General features: G+C 44.4%; 1 protein-coding gene across 3 annotated transcripts in view; it reads left to right on the top strand.

The window, feature by feature from the left end:
* The window catches only part of p4ha1a (prolyl 4-hydroxylase, alpha polypeptide I a), a 33346-nt gene that overhangs the window by 14078 nt on the left and 6768 nt on the right, over positions 1 to 12500 (top strand). Inside the window, exons 6-10 of one of the 3 annotated variants that reach the window (XM_076267013.1) lie at positions 621 to 875; positions 1352 to 1554; positions 5323 to 5499; positions 9409 to 9479; positions 10403 to 10473. In XM_076267013.1, coding sequence (XP_076123128.1) covers positions 621 to 875; positions 1352 to 1554; positions 5323 to 5499; positions 9409 to 9479; positions 10403 to 10406 — 710 coding nt within the window. In that variant the 3' untranslated portion in view covers positions 10407 to 10473. Of the gene's footprint in view, positions 1 to 620; positions 876 to 1351; positions 1555 to 5322; positions 5500 to 9408; positions 9480 to 10402; positions 10474 to 12500 lie in introns of those variants that run through there. The other 2 variants (XM_076267012.1, XM_076267011.1) reach the window with 2 other exon arrangements.

Raw genomic sequence — 12500 nt, 5'->3', positions numbered from 1 at the left:
TTCGCGATGGAGCATAAAAATGGCATTTGGGGCTTTCTGCTATATGAGAGCTATCGCTCTACTATTATTATTCCCAGTCATTATCATTGAAAATATAATGTTCAGATATGCGACAAATTATTACAATTATTATAATGGTATTGTATAATAACCCTCATAGTAATAGGTATATTTTAAAAATTTCAAATGTATTTATTTGTTGCTTTTATTTTTCCTTCCAACTTGCTGAGGCCCTCCTGGCACCCCCTCGCGGCCCCCACTTTGAAAACCACTGGCTTAGAGCACCTTTAAGAGGCTTTATACATCACATCAATAATAACGTGTTAATAACGCTGTGGCATCGCTTAGAGCACCTTTAAGAGGACGTGTGTTAATAACGCTGTGGCATCGCTTAGAGCACCTTTAAGAGGCTTTAAACATCACATCAATAATAACGTGTTAATAACGCTGTGGCATCGCTTAGAGCACCTTTAAGAGGACGTGTGTTAATAACGCTGTGGCATCGCTTAGAGCACCTTTAAGAGGACGTGTGTTAATAACGCTGTGGCATCGCTTAGAGCACCTTTAAGAGGACATGTCTGTTAATAACGCTACGGTTTCCTCTGTTGCCCTGTGCCCAGGCGTGGACCAGGGCAAACTGCCCTACAAGAGCACCATGACGGTGGAGGACTGCTTCGAGCTGGGCAAGGTTGCCTACTCAGAGTCGGACTACCACCACACAGAGCTGTGGATGGCCCAGGCGCTACGGCAACTGGACGAGGGGGAGGAGACTGAGGTGGACGCGGCCGCTGTGCTCGACTACCTCAGCTACTCCGTCTACCAGCAGGGGGACCTGGAGACCGCGCTGGACTACACCAGGAGGCTGCTGCTGCTCGGTGAGTGGACACACACACACACACACACACACACACACACACACACACAAAGTCTTGGAATATCAGGGAATTTTGTTGTTGCAGTTTAAAATTTATTTGCCAACATACATTAATACAAATATTCCTCGCAGAACTGGTCATTTGCTTTACTGCTTCCTTGAGTATCCCAACTTTGTTTATTAAATGCCCATTTATTCATCTCCCACTCTAAAAAGTAAAATATTCTTGAATGCTATATGTTAGTAAATAGTATAGTAAGTCATGGAAATTCTATATGTTAGCTATATGTTAGTAAATAGTATAGTAAGTCATGGAAATTCTATATGTTAGTAAATAGTATAGTAAGTCATGGAATTTTACATTTGACTTAGAGTGAGAACCCTGAGTGTGTGTGTGTGTGTGTGTGTGTGTGTGTGTGTGTGTGTGTGCATTATCTGTTCTCCTCGTTCACGGGTCTGGTTCCTCTCCCTGGGCAGACCCGGCTCACCAGCGGGCCAACGGGAACCTGAAGTACTTTGAGTACCAGCTGGCCAAACGGAGGGAGGTGGAGGAGGGCGAGAAAGCGAAGGAGGACGGCGCGCGAGGGAAGAGGGAGGCGGAGAGCGACGCCGCTGAGGACGACTTCCAGCCCGAGAAGAGGAAGTACGAGCGCCTGTGCAGAGGAGAGGGCCTGAAGATGGTGAGACGTGTGTGTGTGTGTACACATGTGTGTGTGTGTGTGTGTGTGTGTACACACGTGTGTGTGTGTGTGTGTGTGTGTGTGTGTGTGTGTGTGTGTACACACGTAGTTGTGGGCTAACGATTTGGTTTGTGTGTGTTTGTGGTCTAACGACTGTAGAACACAGGGAGGTCACTGGTCTGGTGCCAGAGCATGCGTAGTGTAAGAAAATCAGTCAGCCCAAAATCGATCATAATCGGTTGAATTTTTGTTCCATACAGCTTCACCTTTGACTGAGTTTCCACTAAGTGTCTGCTGTCCTTTAGGGTTGGGAACCGAAGAACAGAGTGGAATTAGAACAGAGTGGAATTAGAACAGAGTAGAACCAGAAGTGGCATCGATGAGCAGAACCAAAATTGATAAACAGAACTAAAATGAAAAAAAAAAAAAGCTTTCAAAAATTCAGAAATGATTTAAAACTGTTTGGACTGGGTTCTGCTTATCAATTCCTAAGCCCAGTAGCCCCTTTATTGTTGCAAGTAAATGTAACCAGCGTGTGTTGACCACGTGGCTCAGCCCTGCACTCACCCGGACTCACCCATGCAACCTGCAGCCCCTTGGATTGGGAGTGGAGCGCACAAGCAATTGAGCGAAAACCCCAGGGTGCATAAAGTTACATAAAGATGCACAAGTCACCTATTTTGGGACTCTGGAAAGCAACAAGGCCTAGCAGTTATTTGAATGAGCTGCTCTAGATAGATCTGTATGTATTACTGTTAAGGACCAGAGCAGTCCACGTGCACCATCAAGCGTGCAAGCTGGCTCTTCAGTGTGTCTCTCTTGGTCTCCTGTGAGTTTAACGTGAAATGAGCCAGCCCCCCAACCCGTAATTAGGTCAGCCCCCCCCAGCTTCCCCAATACCAAGACCTTGGGCTAAACCATTTTAGAGGGGTGAAGGTCTGGACCACACATTGCATTTCCCAACAACATTGTGTTGTGTTTGTGTTTGTGTTGGGTTGGGTTCTGGCTCAGATCTGACTCAGATAAGGTTCTGTTCTGGCTCAGATAAGGTTGTGTTCTGGCTCAGATAAGGCTCTGTTCTGGCTCAGATAAGGTTGTGTTCTGGCTCAGATAAGGTTGTGTTCTGGCTCAGATAAGGTTGTGTTCTGGCATGCCCTATGTGTGATGCCCCCTGTGCCCGATGGCTGACTCTGTAATTCCAGCACACTGCCCAGCTCCTAAGCACTGTCTCATTGTGTTTGCTTATGCTATTGTACTGGAATGCACTGGCCTGTCTGTCTCTCTCTCTCTCTCTCTCTCTCTCTCTCTCTCTCTCTCTCTCTCTCTCTCTCTCTCTATAGAGTTTGTGTGTCATATTTCCAAGTGTGTTTGTGTTCCTTTGTATATTTCCTTTGTTCGGCTTTGATGTGTTGACAGCCTAATTATGTCTGTGTGTGGCTGTGTTTACTGAATGTATCTATTAGCAGGCTTGTGCAAAATTCCGAATTTTAGAATGGATCTCCATTCAATTCACGAATTGGAATTTGAATTGAATTGGCTCCGCCCCACAGGAAGTTGAATTTGAATTGGAATTGGAATGACAGGAAGTGGAATTAAATTCATGGCAATTCAATGTAATTCCACAGTCAAACAACAGGAAGAATGTGTTGAATATCACATGCATTCAGTTTTGGGAAAGTTACTTTGGATTGTAAAATTAAATAGCTATTCTTACTTAAAATGTTTAGTTAGTATAACTCAGTTTTTGTCTTTTGTTGATTATGTTGATTTTGCTTTTTGAGATAACTTGGCTAAAAGGAGTAATTTAAGTGAACATGATAATTTAAATCGAGTAAACTATACTTGAATAGCTTAAGTTTTGCTACACTGTGAAGTTAGTTAGTTAGTTAACCTTACTTAACCTGTTAGTTAACTGTAGTTTAAAAAAAAAAACATGCAAACCGATTGCCTTGAAATTACAGACTAATCTGGGATAGGAATTCCAAGTTGTGCAAACAAATGCTTACTTTGTGTAGTACACTTACACTAAGGAGAATTCCTATTTAACCTAACTTGGTCATTACAAGTAAAGTATATTGTGTAAACACAAGGTGTGCTAACTGATGTTACATTCTGCACTTCCAGAATGCCACTGCCCTGGCCCACATATTTGTAAAGATATCACATATTAATCCTTACTGAAATTCAATCTTAAATTATAAGTGACAGTGACAAATATACAAATATATACTGTTGGTGTGTAATTTATGTGGATGACTATCCAAAACACTCTAATGCTGTGGGTAGAACTTCAGCAACATGTTACATTGGTATTTTGTTTTACTACACTCTGAAAGTACTGCAAAATTAAGGGGAGACCTCACTATGTCCCACCAATATGTGGCACACACCTGGGTTTGTCCAGCGGTTCAGGGAACCCCCTAATCTTTGATGTCCACAGTGAGTCAGGACTTTGTTTTACCACTTCATTCAAAGGCCTGATTTTGGCATTTCAGTGTATCCATGATGTTGTGAAGGCATTGGGGTTGATATTAATATCCTGACCAGAGAGGAGAGTGCATGTAATGGACAGCCACTAACACCACCATGTCAAATAGCAACATAAGTTTGCAAGGAGAGCACCCATAAAAATCCTAATCAAGCTCACATTTAGCCTCAGTAACTTAGCAGACCGGGTACCTGTATGTATGGTTTCCAGCTACAGATCTGTGTCTGTCTATAACTGTCAGCACTAGTTCTACTCACAGGTTTGGTCTGTTTTGGATAGTCATTGATGGGGTGATGTATCAATATAAATCACATATCAATTACACAACAACACTATATATAGCCTTTAGTGTCACTGTCACTTTGTTATTGTAACTTAATATGTGATCCCTTAAACAATATGTAGGCGGGGTCTGTGGTATTCTGGAAATGCATTTTTGTCATATCAGTTAGCTGAACTGTGACATTAGTTTAGCACAACTTCGTTAGCACAACTTCAATACACCTTTTGTGTTAAATAAACATACAGTATACTTTACTTGTAATTGTAATGACCAAGTTAGTTGAAATAGCAATTCTGTGTACTGTACTGTAAGTGCACTACACTAAGTGAGCATTTGTTTGCACAACTTGACATTACAGACAAATCTGGAATGGGAATTGCATAGAAAATCAGTTTGCATGCTTTTGTTAACAGGTTAACTAAGATTATAAACTAATTTTACAGTGTAGCACAAACTTCAGCAATTCAAGTATAGTTTACTTGACTGTTTACTTTTCTACCTCAAAATGAAGTAACACTCATTTTACGCAAGTAATCTCAACAAAAGACAAAACCTGAATTCTACTTACTATAACATTTTAAGTAAGTAAAACTATTATGTTTTACAGTGTGGAAATATAATTTGTTACTGTTTTAAGTTACAAGTTGTGTGTTTAATGCTATCATATCTGACATATACTGTGAGGGTTCATTGTAAAACACTACCCTTAAATTATATGAATTTCTTCGAATTTCAATTCTACTTCCTTTAATTCAAATTCGAATTGTAATTCTACATCCTGTTTTTGACCTTAATTCAAATTCAATTCAAATTCAAGAATTGAATTGGAATTTAGGAGTCATTCTCAATTCAATTCTGAATTCTGCACAAGCCTGTCTATTAGAATGTGAGTGTGTGTGTGACAGAGAGAGAGAGAAAGAGAGAGTGTTTGTGTGTGTGTGAGAGAGAGAGTGAGAGTGTGTGAGACTAAATCATTGTGTTTTGGCTCCCCCTGCAGACTCCTCGTAGACAGAGCCGTTTGTTCTGCCGTTACTTTGACAACAACCGCCATCCGCGCTACATGATTGGCCCAGTGAAGCAGGAAGATGAGTGGGACCGCCCCCACATTGTCCGTTTCCATGACATTGTTACTGACGTCGAGATCGCTAAGGTCAAACAGTTGGCCAAACCGAGGGTAGGTCTGTCTGTCTGGCTGTCTGGCTGTCTGTCTGTCTGGCTGTCTGTCTGTCTGGCTGTCGGTTTCACTAGTCCTCTCTAACTTTAGTTTTTTAGTGGTGGATGCATCATCACACACACACACACACACACGTGCACACGCACGCACACACATGCACATCATTTTTGGAACCAAAGTGTGCTGAGTCTGTATCAGAACCTGATCAAGCCCAGGTCAGTCCAGTGTGTCTAGTCAGCTCAACACTGGCTCTTGGTAATAACTGAACCAAACCAGATCAGAGATGCCCACCACCATGTCCAAACCAGATCAGAGATGCCCACCACCATTTCCAAACCAGATCAGAGATGCCCATCACCATGTCCAAACCAGATCAGAGATGCACACACTATCCCTTCCAAACCAGATCAGAGATGCACACTATCCCTTCCAAACCAGATCAGAGATTCCCACCACCATGTCCAAACCAGATCAGAGATCTACACCATCTCTTCCAAACAAGAACAGAGATGCACACCACAGCTCAGGGTGTGTGTGTGTGTCTGTGTATATCAATGTGTGTGTATCTGTGTTCATGTTCTGAGATTCTCCTTCTAAGAACAAAGACAGTTGTGCTAGCTTGTACTTGTCGTTGACTCACCAAGTTGACTCAAGAATTAAATGCGTTTTGTGTTGTGGGCAAACTTCTTCCAAGTTCCCAGCCTTGTGTGTGTGCGTGTGTGTGTGTGTGTGTTTGAATTCAGAAATCCTTGAATTCAAAATTACACCTTGCACACCTTGCAGGCTGTAGAAAGCTTTCCAGTGTGTGGAGTGTCAACACGTGTGGAGTCGACAGCATGGCTCCAGAGCCTGTTGTGCTCCATTCTGTCGTGTGTGTGTGTGTGTGTGTGTGTGTGTGTGTGTGTGTGTGCAGGGGCGCTTTAATACCACCCGAGGCCCCTGGGCTATATGTTTTTTAAGCCCCCCCCCCCCAACCGCAAATATTAATTATGATTAAATGATACCCGGCCCGCGATCTGACCCGATACATAGCGCTTTTGGTTAATAACATGCAGTGTAGCCTATCATTATTCAGCCTATGTAAAACCTTTACATAAACAGGAACAGAAAGCCCTCGAATCACGTCAGCCTACCCATGACATCGCTTATCAAAAAGGCTAGCCTATACTGCACGAAAACAAGCGTTGAACTTTTACAACACTGGCTGTAGGCTAAGTTAAAAGATGGGTACACATATGGACGTTTAAAAGCTTTTCAAAAGTGCATGTGTTTGTCGTGTCGGGGGGTTCCCCAGGAGTTTTTTTGAAATTCTGTCTACTTAACACACCAGTTTAACGCAGTTTGGGAGGGACAGAAATACTTTTAGCCTACAGAACAAGCTGGCTCATGTGACGTGAACATGGCTACCTTGTGCATTATCACTACACTACATGGAGACATATCTCACGTTAACAATGGAGAAAACATAACATAGACTATTATATGTGCGAATGGGTTAGCACAAACTTAGCTGTTGGTGAACGGAGATGCAGATCACTAATTCATGTCTTTGCGCCACAGCCCATGTTCTGCGTTCACTCCAATGAGACAAGTGAAATACATGTTTTTAAAGCCGTTTCATTTCCAGGCTATTTGCTACGATATTTACCTGCTATGCCTTCTGTTTTCATGGACAGTTACTAGGAATCCATGTCATTCGTTTATCGTTGCCTCAATCCTACCCACGTTATCTCCAGAGTTTGTATGATACGTTTGTCAGTCAGTTTCAGCCTCTCCTCTAGCTCCTCTACACCCGTTGGGATTTATTACGTTTTGTTAAAATTTGTTACACTTTAGAATTGGAGAAGACAAAGGGGGCCTCTGCATGGATGTAATTGTAGAGCAGTACGATGTGCTCAATTATGTAGGCTAGCTCCAGAGTAGGCTAATGACACCGCGAATACGGACACGCCGTTTATTATTATTGATTATCATTATTATTATTAGGAGGCCCCTCATTGGTCGAGGCCCAGGTAAGCCCCTGCATTAAGGCGCCAGTGTGTGTGTGTGAGGTGTGTGTGTGTGTGTGTGTGTGTGTGTGTGTGTGTGTGTGTGTGTATTACACACGTATTACACGTAGAGGTATGCACACAGAGGTGCAGGTAGTGTCTCCTCCTAGTGAAAGAAGTGTAGAATTACAAAGAGTACAATGGACATGATGTGCAATATCAGCAACGTTCCTCTACAAACAGAATGCATGGGGCATCAAATGAGTCTTGCATCTCCATCAGAACCTTTACATCGGAATCCCACTTGAAGCTATGAACACTCCCCTTTCAACACTCCCGTTTCAACACTCCCGTTTCAACTTTAGAAAGGTTTGCTAGCAGCATTTCAGTCTTTCAGTGAAAGTGTTCAATCTGAGCCACATGACATTAGCCTAGAAATCTAGACGCACCCTAGCAGGGTAGTCTAGCAACTCTCCGTTGGCTTGCGAGCTGGAAAAATTAAACTTCGATAAGGCCAATCACATCGTGTATAGAGTCGGTAGGCGGGCCTATCATAATGATTGATGGCCGAGTTGCAACGGTTCGGCTTGAATTCCCTACTACTTGAAAACAAAGAAGATGGATGTTGCTGTTGGTGAACAGCGTGACAAGTTAAGCTTTTTTTAAGTTGGCAAAAGTTTGAACTAGCCAACTAGCTCCGCTGGTGGGAAAACACATGGGACTCATGAGTTGTAGCGCTATCCTATTGCGTGCAGAGGGAATTTAAAAGACAACCGATTATCCCGCCCCTTGGACTGAGCACTGCGAATGGTGAGTCCCCAGACGCTACATCAACATCTGCGTCTGGCTCGTCAGGCTAACATGACATCACTGAAAAGTCATGAGTGGCCATTGGAGTATCACAGAGTGTCACAACATCCATCTCACACTTTTGTTTGACCAAATGTCTTGTCATGTTGTTACACAAAATTGATTTATGGTCATTTCCTTGTGTATCTGTACATTGCTTAACTATAGATTTACAAATGTTACATTTGTTTAAAACTATATAGTCTGTTTTTTTCTCCATGATTAACATATTTAAACATTCCCTCAATGAAGCCCTTGATCTGATTCCCAAACCCTGATCCTGCCACTCAGCACAAGTTATAACCCTGTTCACTTTGCCGTCGTTAGTGGAACATTTGGCACGGAAAGTGGGATGCAATTTCTTTACTTATATCATCATTTCTATCTGTCGCATAGTCGGTCTGCACACTGGGCCCCTCCAGGTCGGAGAACAAAAATTGGGACACTTCTGGACTTTTTGTGCGTTCACATTCGCATGCTTAGGAAAGGTGCTTCAGTGCTTCCTTTTCAAATCTCTTTTAACATAGGGTGCACTTAGACCTCTTTTAACATAGGGTGCACTTAGACCTCTTTTAACATAGGGTGCACTTAGACATCCTTTACAATAGGAAGGCTAATAGTGACGCCCCACAGTTACTTATGCCAGGTAGCAGCAACCAGTCAACATGGCACGTCAGTTACACCTGCCCTCCCATAACTATGTAGCTTAGTGTAAACTGAGTCAGATTTTCTTACCATTGCGGTTGTCCTGTATGAATTCAGCTTCTTACCTTTCCTTCCCTTGACGTTGTTAAGTGTCCCATAGACGTCAAGGGAAAGAGGATAGAAAAAGTCGATAGGACGGAGAATCCAAACGCAGCGTTTTTGGAAACGGGAATGTCCATTCTACTCTGTGTAATTGTGTGGCTGTAAGGGTGCCCTTGAGGGCCACACAGAGCGGTGTTGTGTTGTGGTAAGGGTGCCCTTGAGGGCCACACAGAGCGGTGTTGTGTTGTGGTAAGGGTGCCCTTGAGGGCCACACAGAGCGGTGTTGTGTTGTAACCGACTCCTCTGGGCGGGGCGGGCTCCACAGCTGGCGAGAGCCACCATCTCCAACCCCATCACAGGTGTGCTGGAGACCGCCCCCTACCGCGTCAGCAAAAGGTAAGGCCCGCCCACAGGACTGGAGCCCCGCCCAGCACCAGCACAAGCCCCGCCCACCTCCTCCTGATGCATGACCTCACTGGCAGCAGCCTCGGCAGGATCGGACACACACACACACACACACACACACACACACACACACACACACACACACATACACTCTCTCTCTCTCACACACACACACACACACACATGCATGCCCAAAGCCCCACCTCCACTGTCCAGATGCTGCTGCCAGTCTCTCTCTAACACAGGGGAGGCTGAAACCAACTGGGTCTGCCTCCAGACCTTTAATATAAAAATGTGCTTTTTATATTAACATGGTGTGCATGTGTGTGGTCAACAGGCTTGAGCGGGCAGGGTCGGGAGGCCTCATCTCCAGGCAGATGAGGTCAGTGGGGATCTGAGGATTTGGCCGATAAAGGTTAATCTCTTACAATTAGCTTCTGAAGGCCACAAGGAATAGAATCATTTGAATAGGAATATTGAATTCCTGTTCTTGGGCTTTGAACAAGTCCATGAAAATCAGTCCGATCTAAAAGGGACGCATAGCCCTGGCCATAGCACCTGTCCTGGGGTGATCACCTGTTGCACCAATCACATCTTCACTTTTCACCAGCATGGAATAATTCACTTGTTCTTTCTTTCTTGTTGTCTCTCTTGTTTCTCTTTCTCTGCCTCCCTTTCATCCTTTTCACCCCTCTCCCCCTTCTATTTCTCCTCTCTTTCTCTCTACCTCTCTCTCTTTCTTTCTCCCTCTCTCCCTCTCTTTCTCTCTCTCTCTCTCCCCTATTTCTCTCTCCCTCTGTCTCTCTCTCCTATCCCCCTCTTTTTCTCTCCCTCTCTCTCTCCCTACCCCCCCCTCTCTCTCTCTCTCTCTTTCTCTCTCTCTCTCTCTCTGCTTGCTGCGTTGGGGGTGTTAGTTAAGGAGGGCCACCGTGCACAACCCCGAGACAGGCGAGCTCACCACGGCTCATTACCGAGTGTCCAAAAGGTAAGAGCTCCCGCTGGACAGGACCGGACGAGCTCAAGGGCTCTCGTCTCGTCTCGTCTCTCTCCTCCACCACAGGCCTATGATGAGGGGATGAGGGCACCATGACCAGTTTTAACAGAGAGGGCCCAAGTGCCAGAGCAACCACAGAGTCCCTAATTCAAATGCTGGGCAAAGTGCAAAGTCTATGAGCAAAGACTAGAGTCCCTAGTTCAAATGCTGGGCAAAGTGCAAAGTCTATGAGCAAAGACTAGAGTCCCTAGTTCAAATGCTGGGCAAAGTGCAAAGTCTATGAGCAAAGACCACAGAGTCCCAATTCAAATGCTGGGCAAAGTGCAAAGTCTATGAGCAAAGACTAGAGTCCCTAGTTCAAATGCTGGGCAAAGTGCAAAGTCTATGAGCAAAGACCACAGAGTCCCAATTCACAGAGCCCCAATTCAAATGCTGGGCAAAGTGCAAAGTCTATGAGCAAAGACTAGAGTCCCTAGTTCAAATGCTGGGCAAAGTGCAAAGTCTATGAGCAAAGACCACAGAGTCCCAATTCAAATGCTGGGCAAAGTGCAAAGTCTATGAGCAAAGACTAGAGTCCCTAGTTCAAATGCTGGGCAAAGTGCAAAGTCTATGAGCAAAGACCACAGAGTCCCAATTCACAGAGCCCCAATTCAAATGCTGGGCAAAGTGCAAAGTCTATGAGCAAAGACCACAGAGCCCTAGTTCAAATGCTGGGCAAAGTGCAAAGTCTATGAGCAAAGACCACAGAGTCCCAATTCAAATGCTGGGCAAAGTGCAAAGTCTATGAGCAAAGACTAGAGTCCCTAGTTCAAATGCTGGGCAAAGTGCAAAGTCTATGAGCAAAGACCACAGAGTCCCAATTCAAATGCTGGGCAAAGTGCAAAGTCTATGAGCAAAGACCACAGAGCCCCAATTCAAATGCTGGGCAAAGTGCAAAGTCTATGAGCAAAGACCACAGAGCCCCAATTCAAATGCTGGGCAAAGTGCAAAGTCTATGAGCAAAGACCACAGAGCCCCAATTCAAATGCTGGGCAAAGTGCAAAGTCTATAAGCAAAGACCACAGAGCCCCAATTCAAATGCTGGGCAAAGTGCAAAGTCTATGAGCAAAGACCACAGAGCCCCAATTCAAATGCTGGGCAAAGTCTATGAGCAAAGACCACGGAGTCCCTAGTTCAAATGCTGGGCAAAGTGCAAAGTCTATGAGCAAAGACCACAGAGCCCCAATTCAAATGCTGGGCAAAGTGCAAAGTCTATGAGCAAAGACCACAGAGTCCCTAGTTCAAATGCTGGGCAAAGTGCAAAGTCTATGAGCAAAGTTCTTGTGCATTAACTAGCAGCGTTGTGGTGTGAGGCAGCTTTTTGCTGACCCACTAATGGCTGTGCTTAGGACATACCTGCCAACATTTGGAGGGGTGGGGGGGATCAGTGTTTGCATATCTGCATATTGTTGGGCAGCCGTGGCCTACTGGTTAGCACTTCAGACCTGTAACCGGAGGGTTGCCTGTTCCCCGACCAGTAGGCACGGCTGAAGTGCCCTTGAGCAAGGCACCTAACCCCTCACTGCTCCCCAAAGCGCCGCTGTTGATGCAGGCAGCTCACTGCGCCGGGATTAGTGTGTGCTTCACCTCACTGTGTGTACACTGTGTGCTGTGTGTGTTTCACTAATTCACGGATTGGGATAAATGCAGAGACTAAATTTCCCTCACGGGATCAAAAGAGAATATATACTTACATACTTATACTTATACTTATATCTTATATGTATCATACACTCCTTGCAACACTCCATTTCAGTCGTTGGTTTTACCTTACCGAAAGAGATACGCATGCTGGCTAAGTATCCACCTGCTGCTTGCAGCCTAGCCCACCTCCAAAACTCCAAAGCTGCTATCAGATTGTGTTCCAGGGAGTGGGAACACAATTTGCCTATTGTGCATCAACAACACTCAATAACAGGTATAATGTGATGTGTTAATCAGACAATTTCTTCTCTCACAATTTGACAGCCAAGGATATT

This window comes from Alosa pseudoharengus, unplaced genomic scaffold, assembly GCF_046254945.1.
Source record: "Alosa pseudoharengus isolate Yale_2024_CS ecotype anadromous, Long Island Sound unplaced genomic scaffold, YU_APseudo_1.1 YU_APseudo_1.1_scf_4, whole genome shotgun sequence".
Taxonomy (NCBI): Eukaryota; Metazoa; Chordata; class Actinopteri; order Clupeiformes; family Clupeidae; genus Alosa; species Alosa pseudoharengus.
Note: the sequence above shows the minus strand (reverse complement) of the source record. Positions and strands in the feature narration are given on the sequence as shown.